Genomic DNA, 27,698 nt, shown 5'->3' with positions numbered 1-27,698 from the left:
TGAGGCCTGCAGAGATTCTTCTGGGCCTCTCTGGTGGATCTGCTCTCAAAGGAAGTGTGACCAAAATTCATTTCAGGGTGGATCAGTTTCTCTAAAAATTCGTTAGCAGAGCAGCAGCAGGTGAATGCGCTGGGGTAGGGATGGGAGTGGGGGGTGGGGGTCTGCCTGTGTGGAGCTCCTACCTGATGCCAGACTGCCCCCCAGTGGAGGATGACTGAAACTGTGATGCCAGGACCAGAGCGCTCTCCCTCCGCTATGACAGTGACTGGTCAACAGGAACCGTCAGACTTCATGGCTGCTGCCTCTCTGGTCAGGTCCTCCCACCAGGTAGCGCTGACAGGAGGAGCAAGTCCTGCTGTCTGTGGTTCATCTCCTCCACACATCCATGCCTTCGATGGTGGAGGAGATGAACCACAGACATGAGAGAACATGCAGAATTAACAGAAATCTACTATGATCTACTGACCCCCTGAGCTCACATGTGATGGTGCAGAAGTACTAGACCTGAACACCACCTTTGAACACTGCTGGCCTGCTGGTGGAGGCAGTGCAGTGCTGTTAGACACCCACCAACACAGCGCGCCCCCTCACGTGGACCAGCAGCTGCTGTACCTCTGCGTGGGTCGCTTCTTTGGGTCTCTTTGTCCTAAGAATCATCCCCACTCATTTGCCTCAGTTCAGATCACATATTTGATTTATTTGACAAAAACAAAGATCCTTCCCGTCTCTACCTGCTGCTGGCCAATCACAACATACCTTTAACCCTTTAGCCCAACCCACAGCAGTGACGCATAAGCAGCAGGTGGGTGCGTCTGAACAAGGCGCATCTATACCAGGCTCATCTGAACCAGGCTCATCTAAACCAGGCTCATCTGAACCAGGCACATCTAAACCAGGCTCATCTGAACCAGGCACATCCAAATCAGGCTCATCTAAACCAGGCTCATCTAAACCAGGCTCATCTGAACCAGGCACATCTAAACCAGGCTCATCTAAACCAGGCTCATCTGAACCAGGCACATCTAAACCAGGCTCATCTGAACCAGGCTCATCTGAACCAGGCTCATCTGAACCAGGCTCATCAGAACCAGGCAGACTCTGATCAGGCTCTTCTGAGTTTTTTCCTGTCTTGTGTTTGGCCAAACCATCTCTGTCATTTCGTTTTATTTTGACATTTCCCTCTTGTGTCTCCTACTTTTACTTCCTTCCTTCCTTTTCCGTCCTACGTCTGGAATTCTTCCTGCTTCTGCGTTCTGTCCTCATCATACTTCTACTCTAACTCCACCTTCTTTAATCCCCCCCACCACATCCTTGATGTTGATCGTCATCACTCATGAGGTTCTGCTCCACCTTCTGAACTCCAGACGTCAACACTGATAACAAGAGGAAGCCACCAGACATGGATGCAACTCTAACATGCAGAAACCTGCATTTTCTTGGTGTGAGTTCATGATTTCTCAAGGGTTATTTTGACCTGAGACTGGTGCGTCAGAGGCACTGGTGATGGGCTCCGCATCTCTTCAGGCTGGTGTCCAGGGTTCTAGCCAGCATCAAGCATGCTCACCATCAACCTGCTGGTCCAACCACACGTCAACATTCTCTTGGAGTTTCTGGAAGGAAGATGGACAGCACGTTCTCCCTCCTGCATTCCGTCTTTGTGACTCCAAAAGTAAGACAAGGGTCCAAAGACGTCAGTTTACAGACTGTTGGGTGCATCATCCTGCCCGAGCCACATCTGCTCCGACCAGGCGTTCGCTTGGTGGTTCACAAACGCTTTCCTTGGAGATGAAGCGATAGCACGCAGTAACACTTCTGGTGCACACTCGTCCGAGTAGAACAGAACCAACAGTGTCAGTTCCAGGCTTTGCGTCCAGGTGAACCATCAATCCATCCACCCATCATCCATCCATCATCCATCCATTCATCCATCCATCCATCTTCCCCCTCTTATCCTGTTAAGGGTCACAGGGGGGTGGAGCCTATCCCAGCTGACACTGGGTGAGAGGCAGGGTTCACCCTGGACGGGTCACCAGTCTGTCTCAGGACCATCAGGACCAATCAGGGGTTCAGTATCTTGCTCAAGGACACTTGGACATGGTCACCGGGGGAAGTGGGGATCAAACCAGCGACCCTTCTGGATGACCACGCGACCTCTGAGCCACGCTGCCCCCTTTATCATTTTTGTAGTTAAGAAAATTTGTGTGCGTGTGTGTGCGTGCGTGCGTGTGTGTGTGTGACAGAGGGCAGCTGTGAGGGTGGATTAGCGATGCAGTTTGCAAAATTGGATGACTCTCCAGTTGCTCAGGCAGAAGGGGGTTGAACCACCAAACCAGCAGCTGAACCCCTGACTTTAATTGCTCTCCCCTGCCTTTGAGCCAGGGGGCGCCAGTGAGGCCAATCTGAAGATATGGACCTGCTTTGAGATTGTTAAAAAAAAAAAGAAAAAGTTCCATACGAGCATCAAATTGTTCTGTTAATAACAACAAGGAGGACGCCTCTCATGACGCCTCTGGCTGCACGAGAGCGCCAGCATTCCAGGTCGGTGGCTCCTGAGTGTGCAGCTGCACTGTGTTCCAGTTTTCAGCTCTCAGAGCTCTGGTGGGACTATGAACGATACAGACCTGATCCTGGCGTCTGTCTGGTGGCCATTTGGGGCCTGACCGTCCTCCCTCATGAGTCAAGCAGTTATCACCAGGGTGAAGAGTCAGCCACACAAACGGGTCCTGATTAGGTTTCTGCTGAGGAAGCATTTGTTCCCTGCTTTCCTGTCTAAAGAACCTTCCAGAATCTAAATGTGTGTCTCCTGAGGTTCCCCCTGCTTATCAAGCTTAGAACGCTGAACTAACAGTTTGTAGTTTTGCTGCCTCAGTGTCCCGAGATGCTGCAGGGACATTCCTGCACACGTCAACATGCTCAGGAGGACCCAGCAGCAGCAGCCGCTCTCATCTTCACAGTCAGTCATTGAAGAAACAGAGAACAGAGGAAGTGGCGCTGATGTGGGAGACTGAGGACAGTGAGGGACATGATTGGGACCCCCCAAACACCGGTGGACATCCACTGAACAGACATGCGGATGGTGACACCAGAAAAGTAACAGGATGTTCACCTGGACAATAATCTAGGAAGACAGGGAGATGCTCAGAGCTTCTACAAGCCTGGGGGTCGACCATCTTACATATCTGCGAGCACGTGAGCAGCCTCTGATCTGGCACGACATCATCAGCTGCTTCACCGCGGCGTGTAGGAGGCTGAACCCACCAACCCATCATCAACCTGCTGACTGAGGCGCTGGGATGCGTTCTTATTGACGTGTCCTCCCCCTACAGATGTAGAAGCACAGGCGAGCGCCAATCATACCACGGTCTCAGGGTGGCGTGCCAGCAGACCCCCGCAGGTCTTTGGTGGAGGATGGCGGAAAAGTTTCACGCCACACCACCATGTCAACAGCCTCATCCTCCTGAGGGAGGGAGGGGGAGTAAGGGAGAGAGAGAGAGAGAGAGAGGGAGGGAGAGAGGGGGAGAGAGAGAGAGAGAGGGAGGGAGAGAGAGAGAGAGAGAGAGAGAGAGAGAGGGAGGGAGGGGAGAGAGAGAGGGAGGGAGACAGAGAGAGAGGGAGGGAGGGGAGAGGGAGGGAGAGAGAGGGGGGAGGGAGGGTTTAATCCAGATCATAAACCCTGCTAAAAATAGGAGTGAGTAGAAGACTAGAGATTACAATGAGGGATTAACCCTCTCTCTATGGGAGAGAGAAGGGGAGAGTAGAGCTGAGGAAACGCTCACTGTCATGGAGGCCAGGCCCATCATGTCTGCATGATGGAAGCTGCTACATGCTACATGCTACATGCTACATGCTACATGCTACATGCTAGCGCTGCTGGCATCGCGTGTGTTGTGTTCTCGCTGTGAAGAGGTGGTTGTGGCCGTGCTGACTGGAACTCCTCATGACTTCTGGTCCGTCCCTGAACAAAGTTCGCATTTTGCTCCTGGTCATGAATGTGGGGGCGGGTCAGGGAGAACGTCTCCGCCCTCACATCCATATATGGTCATGAAAGCAGGTTGGTCATTAGTGAATTTCATTAACAACAGGCTGTTACACACCCACACGTGTTTGGGTCACATTTGGATATTTGTGTCTGTGTGTATGTGTGTCAGTGTGTGTATGTGTGTGTGTGGGTGTGTCAGTGTGTGTATGTGTGTGTGTGTATGTGGTTCATGCCCCCCCATCACCAGTATCCCAGCATCTCCACCAGTGTGTAACCATTAACGCCATTACAGGCAGCTGAGGATCTGTGACGCTTCATCAAGCTCTTCCATGTGCGCCCTGCACATGTATGAGGAATCTTTAGGTTTACCGTGTGCATGCATCTAACTTGTGCACACATTCGTCAAAGAAGAGCCCCCAGCACGGCATCATGTGATGTGGCTGGGCTGAAATCACACGCTTGGTTCTGTCACTCATGCGGATCCGCTCAGAACCTCCTTGCCATGAGGAGCTTCACACTCATCAGACACCTGAGCGTGTCGGTGACAACCGCAACATGCTAGAACATGTGTTCACATGCATATAGGTGAAGTTGATCATCCCCCTCCCACAGCTGCGGATCACGTGACCTGATAGAGGGAAAGAGTAGGGAACATGGAGACGACCACCGCGACCACCGACCTTTACACCCGCAAACAGGTACCAGAGACCTGCAGAGCATGAAGAACCGCTCTTGTATGTAAGGAAACATGTGAGGCACATATACATGTATGACACATGTATTCTACAATTCTACAATTTCATTTAGCAGACGCTTTTGTCCAAAGCGACGTACGACACAAGCAAGAATTTAGACCTAATTAAGGAAAAGTCCATAGGAAGCGCAAAAGTCCTTCAGTTGTGATTTGGTCACAGGTACTGCCATCTAGTGGCAGAAGAAGTGTCGCCCCCCCCCCACCTTTTTTTTTTTATATAACAGACATACAACATCACACAACACAGTTGGTGCTACATAGTCACTAAGGGTCGTTAGGTGCTTGGCACTGGAGTTTCGCTTTCTCTCTGCAACAATAGGTGAGGTCAGCTGACGCGGGTCACACCCTCTATTGCTTGTTTCCCAAGTGAAATCTAACAGGGGCAGTTCAGCCGGGCGCAATTAGTCAAGCTGGAAACAGCTGTGACTGTGGTCAGGTATCTAACAGCACAGACTGCGCTTGAGCGTCAGCCCACAAAGCGTTTAAGACCACAAAAGGTAAAGACCTGCAAGTCTACCTGCGCGAGTCCATCGAGCTAGGACACCGACTACCGCTGCCGCCTGTCCGACCTAAGTTTATCGTACAATGTGTCCCACACACATCCCGGTCATTGTTGGCAATCAGAAAAAACGTACAGTATACCGGAAACGCAATCCGCAATACCTGTCCGCACTCCCAGAAAGTGGTCCCAGCCCACATTTGGTCTTTGGAACTGTCAGTCCGCAGTCAACAAGACAGAATTCATCAGTTCACTGATGAAACTCTCAGACATTCAGGTCCTAGCCCTGACTGAGACATGGATCTGCCCAGAAAACACTGCTACCCCAGCTGCACTCTCTGAGTCTGCCACACTAAGCCACACCCCTCACTCTACTGGACAAGGAGGCGGTGCTGGCAAGCTAATTCCTGAGAACTGGTCTTTTTCTGCACTACGCCCGTCGAACAACGAGACAACATTTGAATATCATGCTTTAAATGTCACTGCTCCCACCAAAGCCTATGTTCTGGTTGTGTACCGCCCACCAGGGGGTAATCTGGATGGCTTTGTCTCTGAGATGGACATGTTACTCTCTGACATCCCTGACGATGGCACACCACTGATTGTCATGGGAGACATGAACATTCACATTGACAGAACTCTGGCAAACGACTTCCTGGCACTCATCTCCTCCTTTGCACTCAAACTAGCTCCTTCTCCTCCCACCCACAAAGCTGGTAAAGTCCTTGACTTGGTGCTGACTCGTAACTGCTCCATAACAGATGTGACAGTTACCCCACTCCACCTGTCAGACCATTTCTTGGTCAAATTTGCGGCTGCCTTTCCACAATTGCAGACACCCACACAGGCGGTTTCCTTCCGCAGAAACCTGAAGTCCCTCACAGCAGCACAGCTGTCTGATGAGGTGAACTCGGTCGTGCCCGACCACTCGCACTTCTCCTCACTTTCTGTTCATCAGGCTACAGAAACACTCTGTTCCTCTCTGGCATCCTCTCTGGACAAACTCTGCCCCCTGGTGTCCAAACCAGCCAAGAAAAAACAACTAAGTCCATAGCTCTCTGAAGTTCTGAGAGAACAAAGAGCTGGACTCAGGGCAGCAGAAAGAAAGTGGCGTAAATCCCAAGAACCCACTGACTTGTCCTGATACAACCAGAAACTTGCTTCCTTCACCTCGTGCTTACAGTCCGCTAAGAAAGCCTTCTATCAGAACAAGATCTGTGCCACTTCTGATTCCAGAAAACTGTTTATGGCGTTTAACTCCTTGCTTTCTCCTCCAGTTGCTCAGCCTTCCACTGCGCTGACTTCAGACATGTTTGCTTCCTTTTTTTACTGAAAAGGTTGCTGCAATCAGCAACCAGTTCTCTGAGCCTGACCAGTCCAGTCAGCACCAACCTGCTACTGCTGCTTCACTCCTCTCCTTTGCTCCTCTGAGCGAAGATGAGGTCTCCAGACTTCTCCTGAGCTCAAAACCTACAACTTGTCCTCTCGATCCAATACCCACCAGCATCCTGCAGACCATTTTGCCCACTATCAAACCTGCAGTCACACACATGGAAACTGGCATTTTTCCTGCTACTTTTAAGCAGGCCCGTGTCACCCCACTGCTCAAAAAGCCTCATCTCAACCCCGCCAAGGTTGAAAACTACAGGCCAGTATCACTTCTGCCATTCCTGTCAAAAATACTGGAGCGCTCAGTATTTAACCAGGTCTCTGAACATCTGCGGAACAACATCATCATCATCATCGTCTGTCACCAGCCTCCGATATCTACACAGTCTCGCGAGACTCTGCGGTAAGGGGCTCTGGTCCGCGAGGCTTGCCGTAACGCAAGGCTCCGCCCACACGTATAAGTGCGGTTGCGCGCGCTCCCTCGGTCTTCTCTTCCGTTCCTCGGACCGACTGCCACGCGCCACCACCGGAGCTCCGCCGACAACCGCAGTGAGCAAAATTCTCCTTCTTCCCGCCGCACGCAGAGGCTCTGCTACATTCCGCTGTTCTACACCGAGGTTCCGGTTCATCTACTGTCTCGAAGGACCCGGTGCCGGTGCCGGTGCCGGGTCATCCTGGCTGCTGCTTTTCTACCACCGGGACGGTAAAGCCGCGTCTGCAGTCCTGAGGGCGGGACTCGGGCCCGCAGTCGAGCTGTCGGTGTTGCTTCGGGCGCGTCAGAAGGGACGGAAGTGACGTTCCGTGCCGTCAAATGACTGCTGTGTCGCGTTTACTCGTTCTGTCAGGAGGCGAAAGTGTGGAGCAATAAACCAAAGTCCCCCCCCCCCCCTCCTCGGATGACCTCATAGTTTATGATCGTTTCAGAGCGAGGGTGGATCCTCGCATCGTTTGGTGACGTCACAGGAACGATTTTGGTCGTTGTTCGACTCATTCGCACTGAGTTTTCTCTTTCCGGTTCCGGGGGGCGGGCGGTACCGGCTTGTTTGAGTTTGTCCGTAAATGTCAGGGATCGTTGTAGTGAACATGAGGGGCACGTGACTACACGTCATTAGACGAGACCCGTCTGTTATTCTGTCGGGGTCTGCTGCCGTGAGTGGCAGGCGCGTGGTCACGTGGCCCGGACATGTGCTCAGCCCGGCGGGGATAAACCTCCCTCGATGGGCGGGACCGGCGGTCCGAGGGAGAGACGGGTCAGTCCAGCGCCGGTCGGGCTGGTCGCGGGTGTGCGTGTGTGTCATGGGGTCGGTGCCGTCGGCAGCCGGCCCCCCCACCGCCGGTGCCGGATGCAGCGGAGACGCGTGAGTGCCAGTGCAGCGGTTCCGATTGAGCCTCGGAACCCCGCTGACGTCATTCTGCCTCTTTCAGAACCATGTCCAACCTGCAGGAGCGAACCTTCATCGCCATCAAGCCCGACGGAGTCCAGAGGAGTCTGATAGGGGACATCATCCGGAGGTTCGAGGTGAAGGGCTTCAAGCTGGTGGGCCTGAAGCTGCTGCACGTGAGTGGGGGTGTGTGTGTGTTTGAGCTGATTACTGTCTATTCCTGACTAGCCCACTGATCCTCCAACCTCATCGCTGCTTAACTTCCCCTGGATTTCCTGCACCGGACCTGGTTGAGTCCATGGGTTCTGGTCAGGTACCAGGACCGGCAGGGTCACCTGCCTGCAGCTTGTGGACCTGAGGGTTCTGGTGCGTGTCGGGGGGTTTGAGGTCATCATAGATACTCATTAAAGTAGTGGACGTACGAGTGAAGAGGCTTCAGTGTCTGAACACCTTTGGTGATCAGCGTATTGATCAGGAGACGGTCCTCCTCATCAATACTGATTGATGAGGAGGACCGTCTCCTCCTCTGAGCCTCCTGGACTCACCTGGTGTCCAGGTGTTGAAAGAGCCAATCGGGTGTTACATAGGAAGTATTCATGTACAGCATGTGAACAGGTTGTAGTAGCAGTAGCAGCAGTAGTCGTCGTCGTCGTCATAGTGATGGTGCTGTGACGGTTGTGTGTGTCCGCAGGCGTCTGATGACCTCCTGAGGAATCACTACAGCGACCTGAAGGACAGGCCCTTCTTCCCCAGCCTCATCAAGTACATGAGCTCTGGACCAGTGGTTGCCATGGTGAGATGCAGGCACACACACACAGCAGCTGCAGGAGGTTAAAACCCAGATCCACAAGGCCGATCATTAAAGATACTGGTTCTATTACTGATGCACGGACAGCACCAGCAGGGTGTCTCTGAATCTCCGGCGGTCTGATGTACTCGTAGTTGGATTACACGGCGTGATGCAGCTTGGCGTGGAACAAAAGTCGAAAGGCTCGATGGCAGTATTGATCAACCTAAACATTGATTCTTGGATTTTGAATAAAGCAGAACCGAGTCCTTAAAGGGACAGGGATTCCATCCTAATGTGTGCTGCAGTTAATCTGAGGTGGCAGAAGAAGGCGCCACTTTGGTACCGGCCCGGATGGACGGCGCCAGGGTGGGTAGGAAAGGTGGTGTTCGTGTTGGGCCAGTGATGGCGAGCAGAACCTCCTGAGCTGCTGCTGCATAAATCCGCCAGGATTTCCTCCCTGATCCTCTGGCATTAGCGCTCAGTGTCAAGAACATGCTGACACTGAGCTAAACTGACCTCCCACCTGACCTCTGAATTACTTAAATATATATAGTGTGTGTGTTTGTGTGTGAACGTGTGTTTGTGTTTCAGGTGTGGGAGGGGAAGGGAGTGGTGAAGACCGGCAGGGTGATGCTGGGCACCACCAACCCTGCTGAGTCTGACCCTGGATCCATCAGAGGAGACTTCTGTATCGATGTCAGCAAGTAGGTTCTGGTTCTGTGAAGCCCGAGTGTGTTGTTGAGGTTCTGCTTGTGCTGCACTAACTGCCCCCCCCCCCCCCCCCCCCCCCAGGAACATCATCCACGGCAGTGACTCGGTGGAGAGCGCCAAGAAGGAGATCTCCCTGTGGTTCACCCAGGATGAGCTGGTCAGCTACACCAGCTGTGCCTTCAGCTGGCTCTACTAGGCTCCGCCTCCATGCCGACGCAACCTTTGCCTCACACTTCCTGTGTTTGCCTGTCCCCTGGTGGCATCGATCCTCGCTCTCCATCATCATACTGTAGCAGCTCCTGGCATCCCTTCAACATTCCTGTCAGTGACCTGACCTTTGACCTCTTCGACCAAGTTCTGCTTTCCAATAAAATGATTGACATGACGCTCCTGTCTAGCCTGGTGCTGGGGGGGGGGGTGTATTTTAAGTGTACAAACATTTTCTAGTAATAAAAGTTAGAGAAATCACAACGATGTTTTAGCTTTAACATCCACCGGGCCGTGCGGGCGGCCATCTTTGAGGGCTCGTCAGCAGTCCATCGAATCTAGTCATTGCCCGACACCAGAGAGCAGAACAGTGAGACGGTCAGGAACCGAAGGTGATGTGGGCGGAGTCTTGCTGTACAGCCCAAAGCTAGACCGAAACATCTGCACTCGTGAGCGGGACTGCTGGTGCGGTGGTTCTCCTGGCTGCTGGGGAACAAACAGACTCGGCTGGTTAAAGTCATAAGCCATTTTATTCAGTGTAAAAGTCAGATCTTACAAAAACGAACCACCAGATAAACTTTCACAGCCATGCGGAAACAGTTTGCAACGCCCGTAAACAAAGAAGCCGCCAGTAGCCGGCGAGAAGGTGTGGCTTATTTACAACGTCTACCATCACAGCACAAACGGACCAGAAGAAGAAGATGGCGTCACTATCAAAAGATGTACAAACGCTCACCTGCACCCTGACGTGTACCTGGAGGGTGGCGTTCATTCCATAGACTCTTCACTATCAACATAGATCTGTTCATTTGTATCAAAATAACTCTGCACCTCCACCCTCAACTCCACACTCCAAGTCTTATCAAATATATATAGCACCACAATATAACGGCTGAATAGGGGGCACATACAAAAGACCCGTGTTAGTATCCAGGGGGGGGGGGGGGGCATCAACACTGGTCACGTGTGACAGGACGAACCGTTGCTCATTTCTGCCACAAATACTGCAAGATTCCTTAAATACACAGTATAAATACACACTAGTACCATCAGGAAGCCTCAGACGTCCTGACAGGTTCTAGTCTGATCCTCATGACTCAGGAGGAACGGTTCTAAGTTCCTGTGACGTTCCACCTGTGAGACTAGTTCAACCAAATTAAGTTGGTGGGGCTGGTGTTCTAGTCCGGACCTCGACCCAGCGCCGGGACCTCGGTCCGGTTCCTCTGAGGCAGAAAGAGCTTCCGGGACGTCCAGGCCACAGCGACAGAGGCCCGACACAGACGGACTGAAGAACCACCAGGACTGTCACAACAAAGAAACATCTCAGCACAACACTGCGTTCCGTTCAACATGCAGTTTAGTTGCTCGGTGCATCAGTTACCCATCAGCCCCTCGCTTCCATCGCTACGAACAGCTAGCCAAACAGGTGACGCTGGCGTCGGCGGCAGCCTTGTTCCGGTCATGGTTCAAAGGTGAACAAGGAGGTTGATTGTGCATCTGAAGAACCGGGTGGATGTGGAGGGTAGCAGCGGTTCGTCTGCAGAACAGTCGTCTTCTCTGGTGCTCCTGTGCAGTTTGGTCGTGAAGACTTGATGCTTCATTCAGAGGAATATCATGATCGACGCCTCCTGCTCGAACGATTGTGAGACACTATCTTATTGCTCATTTGGTCTCAGAAGCTCTGATCCGTAGACGCGTGAAGAAGGAAACAGCTGGCATGTCCTCACATCCCACTCGGAGAACAGAAGTTACAGAAAGCAGGTCAAAGGGCCGAACGTGAAGAACGCGAAGGAGCTACAGAACACGACCAGCGCAAATGTTGTGGTGCGTCATCTGCTGGCAGCCCGGAAGCAAAGAAGAGCCTCGATCACCGCGACGGAGCAGCGGCAGAACCTGAACCGTCACCTGGATTCAGGGTTACAGCGCCGCTGACCTATGACCACCCCGCCGGCACAGCTCCTCTTTGCTTCCGTAGGAGACGTCCTCGTCCCGGTGACGTCTCCTCCGTGAGGAGGACGTCTCGGTGCTGCTGGGACTCCGGCGAAGCAGACACAAACACACACACTTCCTGAGAATTGAAGCATGAAGCTCACTGGAGGAGGAGACGGGACGTTCGGCCTTTGGCTACACGACGACGACGACGACGACGACATCAAACAACAATCACAGTTACTCAATAGCATTTGTGTTAAACTCTCATAGCTTCTATTCCTGTAGTGATCATCATGACCTCCGTGGGTACGATAGTTCATTTGACATAGCAAAATAATATGGGATCTATTCTTATTATTGCATATTGTTCTAATTTGCAGACCAGCGTGTGCTCTGATAGCATCCATGTTTGGTGTCTCGTCTTCAAATCATGTTTACCTCATTTATTTGCATACGGTAAAACGCTGCCAGTCGAGTTCACTCGTTTTAGCTAAAAGTGGCTAGCATCGGGAGGTAGTAGAGAACAGCTGCAAACATCTCGCTCCAAGACGGACAGAGTCGTCCTCGTTATCAGCCCCAACATAGTCGTGGAGAATATTCTAGAGATAAAAGCGTCTACGCCACGTTGAGCTCCTGTGGGCGGCGCCGCTGCGTCCAGACTAACTACAGCAGTGCATTGATCCTGTTTCATGACGAACAGACGTGGTATTCTGTGGCTCAGGTGAGAAACTAGCTTGCATACATGTGACTGACATGAGAACAACAACACAACACACACTCATGCTTTGCATATCACCCTTTACATAGATTCAGCACAGCTGGGGCGCGTCTGAACTCCAGCTGAAGCACCAGCCTCCGCCTCTCGCCACGGAGTCCAGTGCTTCATGACATGGAGCTACAAACGCTTGAATATTTAAATTAAAACATGGAAATGTGACTGTTACTGGACCGACGTAGGGATTTTTTAAATAAACTCACTGCTTCATGAGTTGCGCCTGATCAACTCCTCGTTGAATCAAATCTCTAATGAACCAATCTCGAAGCATCAGAGGCGTGTGTACGTGGTCAGAGCCGCTCGAGGTCGCGCCCAGAATCTCCTGACAGCACCCGCGCCGCTTCTCACCGGAGCCTGAAGCACCTGACGGTGGTTTCGGGAGGTGTGGACCGGAGGAGGAGGGGCCGTGGCAGGAAAGGGCCCGCCTCAGCATTACCAGCAGGGCCCTGGTGGGGGGGCCAGCGAGTCCCAGCAGGCTCACTGGACCATCATTTTAAAGAAGTCGGCTCCCGTGCTGCCAAAATACAGTCCAACTGGCCATGTGACTGGCCAGAGCCCTGCTGGCAGGCTGCAGCTGGCCAATCACAGCTCCCCTGCCTCACCTGGGGGGTCACACGTGTCGATGAACTCCTCACTCCTTGTTTACGGAGACAAGCAGGAACAGAGATACTAGAGATACTCGACGTGCTGCTGATCAACGGATTCCGAGTCACTCTGCTGCGGCACCACCTCTGGTGATGAGGAGCTGATGCATCCATGATGTCCACCTCACACCAGGAGGGTTCCAGGTGGGGGCGGGACCTCACGCCACACCATCTACCAATGTAACACTTTCTAAAGAATGGGTTTTAATGGAAAAGCCCGTCATCTCCACAGTTGCACCATTTCTGTTACATCCTCCATCATCAGTACGAGCAGACGGCGGCGGCGGCGTTCTCAGCTGATGCCATCATCATCACCTGATCGTTGTGCTTGAGGAGAGGAGCATGCCCCTGCTGCTCTTCATCACTGCACAAGGATTCGTTAGATTTGGGCTCAAGAAAACTTCTGACATCACCTGTAATTCTGGTAAATGATTAAAAAAATGCCCGTCACGAATTTCGAAAAGATGAACTGAACGACAAACCCATGGTGGAGCAGTTTGACATCAGGTGTGTGACAACCAGCCGTGGAACCAGAAATCGACGCAACTGTGGAAATGGCGGCGCGGTGGATGTCTGACCAGTAGGATCACCTTCAGTCCCCGTTCAGTTTTTCCACACAAATGCCAGAATGCAGAATGAGTACATTAAGACAAAACAAGTCCAAACCCATTAAAAAAAGATGATAGAAAAATTCAAGTACTATAACGAAGTAAACGTCCAGCTGGCCACATTGTTCAGAGGAAAAAATCAAAATATACAGAGCTGTGTTAGGGTGAGCCGGCGTCCGTCACCTACCAGCCGCCCCGCCTTCAGCAGCCATCTGACCTGAAAACACCAAGGAGCCAGAGGGTCCTGGCCCATGACTAGTCCTGAGAGACTAGTTCTCACAGCCAGTGCAGGTCTCTGCGTGGTCCAGGTGAGGCGGAGGCACAGTGGGCTGTTTCCCAGGATACCCCCCACTGTGTTAGTTGGCTTGTTTTAATCCGTCAAAAACTGGGGGGAGGGTGGATGTTTCAGACAGGAGAGGAGACAGAGAGAATGCCCAGACATCCGAGGCCCCGGGGGGCCCCGGCCGTCCCTCGGGTTTTGAGAGTGATGTCGTGCAGCTACAAGGATGCACCATGTTTCACAAGTGTGATCTCAGACCACTCCATGGGATGCGTGTGCCATTGGTGAATGAGTGTACTTTGAGGCTGGATGGGGGCTCCTGATCCTGACCCCGTGACCTCAGGGCTCCTGTTTGATGTAGTAGCTGCCCGAGCCGTTGCTCTCCTGGTCCGAGGTGCCCTGTGAGAAGGTGAACTCGTCCACCTCTGCCGTCTCCTCCTTCATTCGCAGGAGAGAGTCTACAGACAGGTGACAGACAGAAGAGCAGCACAGATGAGACCAGCAGGTTCTCAACCACGGCAGGTTTTGGTTCAGGCCAGAATGCTGGTCTGGACATGCAGGGGGACACAACTGCTGTGACACATCCGGTCAAACATGCCTCAGGACCGTGGAGACGACAACAACTACGGAGGTGCAGGACCTTTGAAGACCGTCACTGACATGGGAAAGATTCAGGTGAGAACACTGAGACACAACATGCAGCATCAGCAGCCTCCAGCTCCACAGCCAGGACCTGGGACCAAGACCTGGGAGCAGGACCTGGCACCAGGACCTGTAACTAAGACCCGGACCACTGTTCCCTGTTTAAAGGCAGGCGAGTCCCAGAGGGCCCAGTGCCGTGCTGCTTTGATCATTAGTGTGACGTTACCTGATCTGTGGGTTTGGTGGAGGTGGGTTCGGGGCCGGGGCCGAGCGGGCCCCGGGGCAGGGTAAGGGGGCGGACTCTGCTCTTCATCCCCTGAGAAGCTCCTCCTCCTGCCTGCCTGACTGAAGGGCCGTCGACCAACCGGAATCTTCCTCTCTAAACACCAAGCCAGACTGGGGTCAGCTACCAGGGGCTTATACACACAGGATCAATTCACCTGGAACGTGCTCTCATACTCAGAGGACGGATAGAAGGACAGTTGAAACGGGTCAGAGGTCAAGATGAAACAGCTCACACTGTCACTGATTGGCCCATCTGAAGAAGCCCCTGGTAGGCTGCACCCTGGCTGCCAGCAAGAGCCGAGCAAGAGCCACGAAGTCTGGGCCTGCCAGTACTCACGTCTACCACAGCCTCATCTTCAGCAGCATCACGACATGAAAACGACAAAGAGACTCACCAGCAAACTGGGCCGCTGCAATTGAGGGGAGAACGCTCAACCTGTCGGGATCGTTTTAAGAGTATGCTTCTTATTTGATGCCTTTCATGGATTCCACGCAGAACCTTTAGATTCTCTTGCCAGGACTTTGACTGGGCCGGTTACGGACCGGTGACGCCTCCCCGCCAAACTTGCGGAAGAGCAGAAGCTAAATGGCTGCAGGTCATTTCTGTGACCCTGTAAACAAGGAACTGCACTAAACTGGATCCTTACGGTCCATCTACACCAGTGTTACCAGTGTCTCCATGGAGACAAGCCAGCTGACAATTCACTGTTTTATGGTCCCAACAGCAGCCATGAGAAGGAGGTCCTGTTCAACTGGATCACTGATCAACATCCAGGCCAGAACTGGATAGAGGGGTGGAAGACAGGCCGAGGTAGAACCCGCTCCATGTTCGTGAGATCCCCTCACTACTGGTTAGCATCACACACACTTTTAACTGGTTCTGAAACACTTCTGTTGAACCTTCAACAGTCCTCACAGACGTCAGCAGGCTGAAGGGAACCAGGTACCAGGTACCACCCTCCTCTTGATCATAGTCTAGACTTCTATTTTATATTTTGATATTCTAAAATACATTTGAGCAGGTTGAAGCTGGTTCTGGTCAGATAATTCTTGTATTCCAGAGAGGCCCAGCTATCGTTGGCTCAGTAAACCACTGTCCCAACACACGTGAACAGCACCACTTTCAGGTTTTTGTTTCTATACTCGAGCCCGAGTATCTGGCCCGGCTAGGACTGACAGGTCACGTAGGGGCCGTTGTCCCTGGACAATTTTATTTCCCTCTCTTGGAAAAACTAGACATCTAGAAAGTCTGAGCCAACAGGAAGTTATCGTTGGGTTGTGAAGGGATCAGAGTTCAACCTCCATCTCACCGGGTCGGAGTGCAGCACCATCACCTCTCAGTTGGTCCCACGATCTGAATCAGCAGACACTGATACAAGTCCCCCAAGGCTGCTGTCCGACCTGTACCTGACCCTGAACCGGACTGCTCACATCTCTGTGTTCAGTTTGTAGCCACGGTAACAGCCGTCAACAGACAGGTCCCAACACATGGACAGGAAATACAGCAGCTGGCAGAATCCAGGAAAATTCCAGAGGGTTTCCTCTCCTCAGCAATGCTGTGACCGTTTTAGTTTATATCTCATTCAGAAGTCAGAGTTCATCATCTTGAAATTTTCATATTTGGCAACTTTGCTCATGGAGTAGTTGTCTGAATATGAACTTGCCTTGATGAGAAACTTGTTTTTCATGCAAACAGAATTTAATCGTTCCAATTTGCAATCTCATGTATGATGCACACAGATGAAAAGTTCAATTTTGTCATAAATGACAATTTTTTTCAGGCTGACAGCCACAGACTTTCGATATAAAGCTGCTACAGTCGTGTCCTTCTTTAGCATTAGCTTTAGCATTAGCTTTAGCATCTGCTAAACCTCAGCAGGGTGCAACACCAGGCCCTCCACTCTATGTACCCACCATAGTGCTCCAAAGTTTGCGAAAACCTTTAGATTTCTCTTCTTGTGCAGACATCATCACAAACATGGTGAGACTTCATCAGTCTGAACATGAGGTTGTACTTTGATCCAGTCTTACATCGAGGTGAGGAGGCAGTGAGAGGTGATGAGCTGCCAGCACGGGACTGTTGGGTGTGTGTCTTGACTAGAACCTCCAAACCATTTCTACAGAGCGTGAACTCCAGCAGCAAACACCTGTTATGCTCCCCAGGAGGCTGGGGTGGGGGGCGAGGGCAGGGTGTGCTAGAGGTGGATGTAAGAGTTCAGGAGTCCACCACCAGGAGAAGGTTCCCCAATGCTGAAGGACAAAGAGGAGGCCAGAACGCTGCTGCTGCTCCGGGCCATGAGGATGAACCAGAGGCCCACCACAAGAATGTTCTAGAATAAACTTTTGTTTGAATGAGATGGGATCAGGACTTGGACTCTGGACCAGGACAACTCTGATGATGGACAGAATGAAACATTCCGTGCTGTAGCAGCGAGTTGGGGGGAAATCTCACATATGTGAACGGAAGCTGGACTGACTGGAGCAAAGGCACATCTTCTACCACGGAGAGGTTCAAGACAAAGCAAGCACGTGAAGGTCCTGACTGCAGCCCCCATCCCCAGACCTCCATGAGGACCAGTACAGATGCTGACGGGGAAAAGTGTCTGGAGGCACGGGTTCACACACAAATATTTAAGATCTGATTGTGTTGCTCAATAAATGAATTCATCGGTTTTTGTACACTGCCTCAGGGCTCCCGTCATATCGGAGGGGACTTAAATGCATTTCCAAGGCGTAGTGACAATCACAGACACAGAAGAGCCACGTCTGGCTGTTTGAGAGGTCACCATCAAATCCTCAAGACAAAGTAGCTTCGGTTCCCAACGATATGTGACCAGACTTGTGAAGAGAGCTGCAGGCTGACACGGCTGACCCCCCACCCTTCCCTCACAGTTGAGCAACAATGGCCACCTTCAATAGTTCACAAACTTCCACAGTATCTGAAACACTGAGATAAACCTCAACCACTACTTGGCCCGTTAAGAAGTACGAAGGGCAGGCTCACGTTTGGAACTGTTGCTGCTTCCTGTCATTGCTCATCTTCTCCCCTGGTCCAGAGGTCCAACAGAAGCACTAAATCCAGCATCCTTGTTCTGTGCCAAAACTGATTCAGAACTTTACACCAGGTTTACACAAGGCTTCTTAAAATGTGGGAGCTTTTAGAAGTACATTTCCCGGCCAGCGTTCATGAATCGAGGGGCTAGATCCTCCATCACCCGGCCCGGAGGGAACCTGATGTGGTGTTCACCTGTCCTTTCATAACTACCCCACTAAAAAAATCAAGAGACACCCATCTTTTCACAACCTGCTACACTCTGACACATAAGTGTCTGATGAAAATACAGTGGACACAGTGAGCAGCTGACCAATCAGACGACAGCAGACCACCACACCACAGGTGTTGCCAGGAAGAGAGAGCAACAGGAAGACAGAGAAGTGGAGAGAAACCCAGTGAGCGAGGGAGGGACTACTCACTTTTCTTTTGACCCTTATACTGCTGGGCCTTCTTCTTCTGCTTGGGTACCGATTGAGTCATTTCTCTGTTACCTGAGAGCAGAGACATTTCCACATATCAGAGGTGATCTTTCACTCTTCTCATACTTACATAATTATGATAACACAACACACAACCAGACATGAACCAAACACTGGCATTGGTACCATCAGAATCAGATCCAACTCAGTCTGCATGTGCACACATTCAGTAAATGTCTAATATGGACGTGTCCGATCAGATCAATGAATGACCCACAAATCCGTGTCAGTGCTGGTCTCAACCTTGAGCAGGAATCAGAGGGAATCGCATCATTACGTCACCACGGTGGCTTTACTACCGACGGTTCTCAGCACAAGCAATGTGCCTTGTCAGCTTCCCAACGCTCACATCAACCCTGTGTTATGTCATTTTCTCATTAGTGGCATCACATGACAATTCAGTTTGAAGGCGCATCAGTAACAAGGTTTTACAGTATTGAGAATTTTTTTTCAAGGCCATTAAAGGAACATGCCAACTTTTGGGAAACACTCCCCATCGTCTCCACAGCCAGACAAGAAGGCAGAGACCTTCTCTGGGGAGCTGAGACCAAGGCTAGTTAGCTTAGCACAGTGAAGGGTGGTGGGTGAGCATGTTAGCATTCCTTCATTAAATGTCATCAAATATTTTTCTCCAAAACAATCTTTGCCTGCATTACTAGGACGAGGGCTGCCAATAACATTTGCTGAAATAAAAACTTATGGGACATTGGAATTCCAGAATCAGGAACATAGTCAGATCTGTCAACACTCAATCATGGCCGACTTTGGAAGAGAGGATGAGGAGGATTGACTCCGGATGAACCAAAATCCTCAACCAGACCTACGTGAACCGGAATGCTGATGAAGACCTGCAGGCTTTGGAAGCGAAGCTGGGCAGATGGAGGGATGCTGACCTGCCCACTCACTGCCCTTCATCGTGCTCCACAACTTAGCATGTTTCTGGGTTTCCTCCTCAAGAGAGGGCATCAGCTGATGAGGAGGTGTTTCAGTGTAGCCTGGGACATGTTGATGTTCACCCCACTAAAAGAATGTAGTTGCATGATGCCCAGACCACCTCCAAACAAGCTCTCTTTTAAGTACTTCGTCCACAAGGCCTCAGTGGGAAATCTACCAGACTCTTACTCTGAGAGGCTGGGGGTTGGAGCTGGTAGCCCGTCAGCTGACACCAGCCCACAGGGTAGAGGTCAGGTGACTCACAGTCCACCCACTGGTCATACTCGTCCTCCCAGCCGTCAAAGTGGATCCTCAGTAGCCGGTGCACAATCCTCGTCACCGTAGCAACACACACCAGCCGTGGCTCCATGAGATCGACAGCCTCCAGCTTCATGCCTTGTCGAAAACCATGATTGGGAACATCCTAGTGGAGCAGCGGCCACAGGGGGACATCATTCACAACAATATTAAGGGACTGGTGAATGTTTGATTACTGAGCAATGGAAAGTCATATGACTGCAAAAAAAAGAGCTTGAGAACACGCCAGTGCAGGCAAAGATAAAATCTGTGTCCTGGAATGTGTTTACACTGAATAAAGCCGGTAAGCTCAGGGGAGCGCGGTGCAGTTATCACACACAGAAGAAACGACATTAAAGCTGATAGAACAACACACAGAACAACACACAGTTCATACACATCAGCCTACCTTGTTAAAGAGCTTTACAGGAGCCGCAATTGAACCAGCTTCTCTGAGGTAGTCAAACCATTTAAATGGCAGTTTAGTGTACCCTGGGAGACAGTCAGAGAGGACAAGTCAAACATTTTGGAGGCCCTTTGGCCCCAAGTGCTCACAAAGGTCCATCTCCACCTAAGAGGGCCTCACAGACACAAATGCATGGGAGTGCAGTACCTCTAGGGGGCGTGAGTTCAATGTTGTTGATTTCACAGAAGCCGACAGGGAAGATGGAGGGGGAGGTGCCGTGGTAGCAGAACCAGTCTGACCCGTCCACTGCCTCTGACCCGTCAATCCCGATCATGAGATACCCGTCTGCCAACACCTAAACATCATAGAGAAATTAGTAGGGATCGCTGTATCTCCCTACGATCCAACGACATCCACCTGTGCTCGGCAAGTTGGCCTTCTGGACAGCATGTTTCGCTCTCACATCGTTTTAGAATGTAATCCATCGATTGTATCGATACCAGGTAACAACACGCTAGACTTAAGCACGGCAGAATTTACATAAATGTGTTTTTTAGTACTTTCAGTGATAGAAACGTTAAATGTTACTCGATTCGGACCGCCTGCCGGTGACGTCATCGCCACGCGCCAGCAGCAGCGCGAATTTCAGAACAACAAAACGCAGCATGGCGGATGACGGAGGAGAGGCCGGCGAGCCAGAAATGGTTAAGCCACAGACGGGGCTGCTCTAGATAAGTGGCTGGCTGTTTGTAGGACCAGAAAGGCAGAAGTAGCAGGTGGACCTGCTGTTGAGATGTTGGTGCCACTCACTGCACCTCTGTTGAAATGAGAGCAGGAAAGGTGAAGCTGTTAATTCAGCCTCAAGTGTTGGCTGCTCTTCATTCTAATGAAACCTGAAGGTGTTTGCCATGAATTGTTGTTTACTTGTTGTTTGTTTGTATCCATAACTAATTTGTGCCTGAGTGCCTCACAAGAAACAACAAGGATCTAGGCAACTTCTACCCAAGTGACTGAAATAAACACCTGGATTCTGGACGGTGCAGGAGAAGTTTTGGCTCCAAAGTTACTGAATCGATTTCAAGTTGCTGAATCGCTTCAGGGCGTATCGTTCTAAATATCTAAGAATCATCCTTGAGTCGTGTTGTAACCACAACCGTGATGCGAAATCGTTACACCCCGAGTGGTGAGTGTGGAGTGGCTGAGGGCCAGGCGGGACGTTGAGCTCGCACACACTGACCTTTCTTACAGTGGCTACACATATCGCTGAGAGGTTGAGAGGGTCAATAGCCTCCAGCTTCATGCCTTCTCTGAACCAGTCCCCATTCTGGTCCACGTCTTTCACCTGAAAACATACACACGCACGCACAGACACATACGTTAATGATGACTCTTGGTGTCATTCTGGAACCCTCAACCAGTTCCTGAGACTACACAGAGCACCTAGAGGGCCCGCTCTCAGGGAAGAGGGACTCTCAGACGGACCCCCATTTGGTGCATTAGTCGGATGTGTTCTTGTGGAGGAGCCGTTTCACTTTCCCAGTTTAATACTGGCAACGTAGTTTCCAACAGGAACATGTATCTGTGGTCACTCTGCTAGTTTCAGGTCTCCAGGCCACTTCTGTCAAAAACACACTGACATTTCACAGCTTGTGTTCGTGGGCGCGTCAGAGACCCAAATTTACCTGCACATCCGCTTAAAGGTGAGCTGTTCATAGTACGGCCCCTTTAAGGGTGACGCTGCAAGTGTCTGGAACATCTCAATGCATCTGGGATTTTCCTAAAGCCTTCGAGGTCTAGACCAGCATACCTGGACCTTCTGTCTCACATACCTTCTGAAAGAGCTGTGACGGAGCATCAACTTGACCCTCGGTTCTCTTTGTGACATCTGAAAGATAAATGACAGAACAAAATGACTCTGATGGATGAGATGATTTCAACGGAGAGATGAAATTACAGACAGTCGTAGCCGAGGGTGAGGGAGGGGGAGGAGACGCTGATGTACTGGGAAAAGAAATCAACCATTTCATTCACTAAAAAGGAGAAGAGAGAAAATGCTTTTTGAACACCAGTTCATCAATGATGAACACAACATTTACCACAACCACATCTTCCAAATCTTCCTGTCTTCATGACTGACTTTGTTCTGGACTACTGGACAGGTCGAGGAAGAGCGTTGGTGATGCGAGTCAATCCACTGTGGCGAGACACCAGAGGTGAATCGCAACCTTTCACAGAAACAGCAGCATCAGCACAGAGCCGACGTGTCTGACGACCAGACCACGCTGCTGCTCTGACTCCCCCTGCTGAGAGGAGCGGTGTCACTCTCAGGCTAAGGTGCTAACTAGCTTGATTTCAGAGCTGGCTAGTAGATAGAGCACCACCATCTTTTAGTGTACCAGCTGTCACTCGTGCTTGTATCCGTGACATTCGCTCGGCTGCCAGCTGTCACTTGTGCTTGTATCCGTGACATTCGCTCGGCTGCCAGCTGTCACTTGTGCTTGTATCCGTGACATTCGCTCGGCTGCTGTGTCAGTCGCCTCTATAAGCTCTGAGATGAATCCAAGTGTAACCGTTGGGACCTTACACAAGTCTTCACTCCACATCAACAAGTTTTCACCAGACATGCTGATTGTTGAGCAGCGACTCACTCATGTGTCGACTTCTCAGCCTCAAATCATGACTTGTTTATGGGCGTTCAACCAAGACACCACAGGTGCTGCAGGTGACATGTCTGTGACTCATGTTGAGGACGAAGGTGCAGCAGGGACCTCAGAGCCGGGAGGGCGAGCTGGTACCAGTCAGCTCAGAGTATGGAGGGATGATTTCCCTCAGATGTTGGTGCTGGATGCCACCCATGCACACACCCCTTGTGCCCCCCCTCAACGAGGACCCCTGCTGACGTGGGTCCACGGACCTGGTTGTACTGGAGATTCTCTTAACTTCTTAACTGGTTTTGCAACCATGTCATTTGTTGAATTTACAAATTAATAAACTAAACACCATGACAATATAATACTGCTAAGTACAAGTCAAAAATATGATGCCTATATTTCTCTAAACTGGGCCGGACATCCGGCCTGGTGCAGAGTCAAAGAAACAGGGGTTACAGAAAGAGAGGACTGCTGCCAATCTTAATAATAATGTAAAATTCTGTTTCTGGATTGATTTACCGTTTATTCATTCCAGTCCAATGAGTCCAACTGGATTCGTTCCAGGTGACCAACCCACCTGATCGTTTGAAGCGGTGTCCGATACTGCGCGACCAGCCAATATTGTGAATGAGGGGGCTGTACATGTGACACCAGAAGTCATCCGACCCGTCCTGACTCTCCTCGTAGACCAGCCTGAGGCGGCCTCCGATTACCTGCTCCACCAGCGCCACCCGTGTCCGGCACAGGTAGTTCTTATCCACCACCTCTACCCGCATCAGCTTCTTGAAGGGGAACTGGGTGTTCTCATGTACCTGAGAAGGAACGTGGCATGGATGGGAGACAGAAAGCAGATGATCAAACAGTCTCTTGCTTGTTTGTGGGGTTTCAGGTTTCATACACACAAGTCCTATCATTGCAATCCTTCACATTTACTTCAGTGTGGCAACTTTGTGTCTCACCTTGGCATTAAAGTCTGGGGGCAGTGTTTTAGCTCCAGTGAGACGCTTCACAAGAGAAGCTTTCCAGTTTGAGTACTTATGCTGTATGCCTGGAAGAGACGCTGCATAAATACTACAAGAACACAGAGGACAACAACAACGAAGCAGACAATTTGGTTTGAAGCTCACTTTTTGGAGGTACAAGAGGTTTGCCACTGGATGCACACCAGCCCACTGGGTGGACTTCAGGGATGCAGAGATTACACCAGAAGTCCTTACTGCTGTCCACGTCAAAGCCTTCATAGCGCAGGAGAGCCTTGAACCCTGCAGAGGCAGCAGTCACAGTTGATGAGGAGGAGCCATGGGAACACCTCCTTCCCACATGGTGCATCTCAGGACCCCCACAAATAAGACCAACGCTGTTAACACTCTTAACTCCACCTCCTCGACGCACCTCAGGGCTAAGTTATTGGCCCCTTTGAGAAACATGAGGTTCTGCATTATTTCCAGCCTTGTTCCCAGCTTTGTACCCAAGGACAAAGTTCCAGTCCCCACACTCTCAGACACTCTGTGTCTTGAAAAAAAACTGTCTGAAAGTTCTTGGAAATGCTTGATTAAAATATTTTGTCTCTTATTATCATTATTATTAAATCAACTGTCCAAAAAGAATGAAAACCCAGGAAAAAAAAAAAACACAGCGTGCTTGGAAGTTGCAGAAGGCATACGGGTGTAGAAGTGGCCTTACCTGCTAGCTTAATGATCTCTGCTATCCAGTACACCTTGGTGGAGTGGTTGGTGTCGGAGTTGAGCACTTCGACCCTCACCCCCTCCTCGATGCCCCCCCAGCACGTCCCCATAGGGGCCTGAAGCACACACACTGGGTTATTCAGTCGGGAGCGCAACGTGTATCTGCGTCCCACCAACTTAACGTGGCTTTGTTGACTTACATGTTTGAAACAGCTGACTGGAGCGCCGCATGTGTTATTGCTACAGATATATCGACCCCAATCAAAGCTCTCGGCAGGCACCACTGACAGAGACAAGACACATTGTGAGGCTAGAGCTAACCTTTGACCTCTCAACTAACCTTTCAGTTTGTTGATAACATACCAGCTTTGGATTTGGCCTGGTTCTGTTGGCTGGCTTGGTACTGGGCATAAGCTGCCAACTTTGCAATAAGAGGCTGTTTCTGTAAGACTTTTGCCTTTTTCGTTGGTGGTTTGCCCTTGAAAAATGAAAGCAGACATCGGTATTTGAGAGTGCAAATGAATCACGTTTTGATGGTGTAGCAGGCTGCATCTACCTGGAGCCGGGCCAAGATGCTAGCTTTTTTGGAATTTGAAGAATAACTCCTGGAGCAAGACACACTGCAGAAGCGCTTGGTTTTGGAATAGAAAGCATCTCGTACTCCCACCATCCCACACATCTCACAAGTGGCTGTGGAACAGAGAAGACTGCATTACTACACGCTGGGGAAGACAGTTGAATGGTTGGGTTCCTGGACTACTAGCGGGTACTGACCCATTCCAGCCTTGCCGTCTGGGTAGGTGTATACTTGGCCATTGTTCTTGATGATGGGGAGACTGGCAGGGATGGTGGGCACCACCTCATCCTCGCTGTCCTCTGAGCTGGAGCTGCTGGTGGATTCCTCGCTGCAGCTATCATAGCCATCAAACATCCCGAACGAGTCCCTCCGCTTACGCTCTGAACGTGGGGTGCGTTCGGCCTTCACAAGCACCCAAAAAAGACAGGCACTGTTCAATACGGTTCACAAAACAGAGACAATGGCCACCACAGTTTGTGAGACTACGCTGATGTTTTTGAAGCAGCTTCAAAACATCTGAATTTTGCACTGCAAAAGAAAGTCCTGCATCTCTATGGACACAGCACAATCCTAGCTTAGAGGACACACAACTACAACAGTTGTATTTCCTCTTTTACAAAAAAATGAATCAATATCATTTTTCCCCAATATTGGATAAATACATATTTAAAAACATGTAAGTATTTTCATACTTACAACCTCTATAAACAACAGTTTCAACAGGACCTGGTTGGCTACATTTTAGCTCTAAAATTCCTCCAACAAATAAATGTACCACGAGTCGCACAACAGGAGACGTGGGGAAAACTACAAATACCACATTAAAATCCTTAAAATGTAATTAACATCTGACACTAACATTCTAATATGAGTCCAACTGCTGCAGACGACCGGTGTAACAAGCGCCGCTCCACACAGTGAGGCTCACCAGCACCAGAGGACCCGAGAACACAAACACCCGTCACTGTAAGACTGAAAATGTTTCTCCTGAGAACTGCAAAGAGTTTCTGCTTGAGACGCCGTCCCTGGATCCTGCAGCACAACTCCTGTTCACAGGTGCTGGATTATTACAATATTTGTTTACTGAATGTGGTATTGTTTTATTTCAGGGATTCACAAAATTTGTTTGTTTTTGTTTTTTTTTTGCCTCCAGTCAATATTTGACTAATTTCACCAATGGCAGATATTCTGCCAATATTACTTTTATAAATCAAGGACGTGATGTTTACTTTTTCATGATGAAAAACACTAATAAACAAAGTCAATTTGAAAGAATTACAGTTTTCTTAATTTCCAAAACATTTGGGAAAACCCTTCATTCATTGCATCTTCGTCAAGAACAGCAACGAGCACAACTGGGGCCCCTGGTCTTGATTGGGAGGCCTGGTGCTGGGGGCCGACAGCAGGTCGTCCAGTGCAGGTGCGACTATCATGGCGGCGTGTTAAACACAACACGACCCTGAAAACAGGAAATGAACGGAACCGTGGAGACGAGGACACTTCAGCGCGACATTCGCCTGACATGAACACTGAAACACGGCGTCGCCACGAGCAGTGGTGCTGAACACACCTGCAGACACGGTAATGATCCGTGAGTAAATTGTAATCGGAGTCAATACTGTCCTGTGTCGCTTTTGTGTCCCACCTGTACCTGAGCTGATGTGACGTGAGTTCCGGGTTGAAGGATCAATAAAGTTTTATTTCTTCTCTCATCAAGCGTCCGCAGCAGCCTCCTACTTCCTCCTCTCCCGTCACCGCCAACCTCCATCACACATCCCGCTAAAAACTGCGAAAACGCAAATTTTACCCCGCACGTTCTGCGTGCAAATCCAATCAATCCGTCCAGATCCAGACAAGAAGCTGCGTGAAGTGAAAGCCACAGCGGCCTAACGACGGAAAGCTCCCGCTGCTAACCAGCGTTAGCACAGCTAGCTAGCGGAAAGCGGTTTCTTACTTTGCATTCACAAATGCGAACCGCACATTTGGGTCTGCTTGATAACCTGCACCTCGACGAGTGCACGTAACTCAAATGTGGGCTTTCTGGAATATCACCCTGGTTGCTTGGGGAGCCTTCCTGTTTGTGACCTGCCTAGCTAGTGAGTTAGCTAGCCAGCTAGCGAGCCAGCGTAAACAGATAACAACAAAGGAGGAGCGCTGCCGAAGCAAATCCTCCGTGAGCGCAGACTCGCGGCCCCAAACGTCCTGCATTCACTCACCAGGTCCCGTGTGTCCTCCATCAGCCCTTCATACAGAGAACCTGCTGGTCGACGGGTCCACCTGGCCACATAAACCCAGACGCTGGGTTTGTTTTCGGCTTTGAAATAAATTCTGAACGACTACTACCAAGCAGGATATCAACAATTTACTCTGCTGCTTCTGCGCATGTGCGACCGTAACCTACTTTCATATGATTGGTTAATCCAGGATGGAGGTCACCGACTGACACAGAACCAAAACAGTGGCCCTGCAAGGTAGGAGTACTCGGTACATTTACTCGAGAACTCGACTGAAGCACATGAGTGAGGCACCGCTGGTGTACTGAAGCAGCACATCGGTGACTCGCACGATGCATCCGAATAAACAGGCGCGCCGCCTGGTGAAGCTCCTGTCCCGTCAGTCGGACATCATCAGAACTGGAACACCCACCACTTTCCCGCGACCTTCCGAGGTCCTGTGGTTGAACCCTCCCAAACACACACACACTTCATGTAGAATGAGTAACTTTACCTTTGATAGTG

The 27,698-nt window shown here is 50.6% G+C and overlaps 2 protein-coding genes across 8 annotated transcripts; one reads left to right on the top strand and one right to left on the bottom strand.

The window, feature by feature from the left end:
- The first annotated feature begins 7,052 nt into the window (after positions 1-7,052).
- On the top strand, positions 7,053-9,889 carry nme2a (NME/NM23 nucleoside diphosphate kinase 2a). Of its 2 annotated transcripts, none has more exons than XM_086196020.1 (5): positions 7,053-7,170; positions 8,047-8,179; positions 8,695-8,796; positions 9,385-9,497; positions 9,586-9,889. In XM_086196020.1, the coding sequence occupies exons 2-5, from the start codon at positions 8,051-8,053 to the stop codon at positions 9,698-9,700; spliced, it is 459 nt and encodes a 152-aa protein (XP_086052146.1). In that variant the 5' UTR covers positions 7,053-7,170; positions 8,047-8,050; the 3' UTR covers positions 9,701-9,889. The 2 variants fall into 2 exon arrangements, with proteins under 2 accessions (XP_086052146.1, XP_086052145.1); XM_086196019.1 differs by lacking the exon at positions 7,053-7,170 and adding an exon at positions 7,835-7,979.
- Positions 9,890-10,228: 339 nt separating this feature from the next.
- mbtd1 (mbt domain containing 1) lies at positions 10,229-27,446 on the bottom strand. Of its 6 annotated transcripts, none has more exons than XM_086196009.1 (17): positions 27,177-27,446; positions 25,158-25,362; positions 24,940-25,073; positions 24,747-24,861; positions 24,584-24,666; positions 24,382-24,499; positions 23,826-23,960; positions 23,658-23,746; positions 23,276-23,510; positions 21,877-21,932; positions 21,285-21,389; positions 20,255-20,402; positions 20,051-20,133; positions 19,534-19,768; positions 18,352-18,423; positions 14,819-14,971; positions 10,229-14,408 (listed from the first exon to the last, which is right to left on the bottom strand). In XM_086196009.1, exons 1-17 carry the CDS (start codon positions 27,195-27,197, stop codon positions 14,290-14,292), a joined length of 2,106 nt encoding a protein of 701 aa, XP_086052135.1. In that variant the 5' UTR covers positions 27,198-27,446; the 3' UTR covers positions 10,229-14,289. The 6 variants fall into 6 exon arrangements, with proteins under 6 accessions (XP_086052135.1, XP_086052137.1, XP_086052132.1 ...); XM_086196011.1 differs by lacking the exon at positions 27,177-27,446 and adding an exon at positions 26,531-27,159; XM_086196006.1 differs by lacking the exon at positions 27,177-27,446 and adding an exon at positions 26,612-27,159.
- Positions 27,447-27,698: the final 252 nt, after the last annotated feature.

The sequence above is a fragment of the Aulostomus chinensis genome, chromosome 23 (genome assembly GCF_037954235.1).
Source record: "Aulostomus chinensis isolate RoL2024-O1b breed Wild chromosome 23, RoL_Achi_v1.0, whole genome shotgun sequence".
NCBI lineage: Eukaryota > Metazoa > Chordata > Actinopteri > Syngnathiformes > Aulostomidae > Aulostomus > Aulostomus chinensis.
Note: the sequence above shows the minus strand (reverse complement) of the source record. Positions and strands in the feature narration are given on the sequence as shown.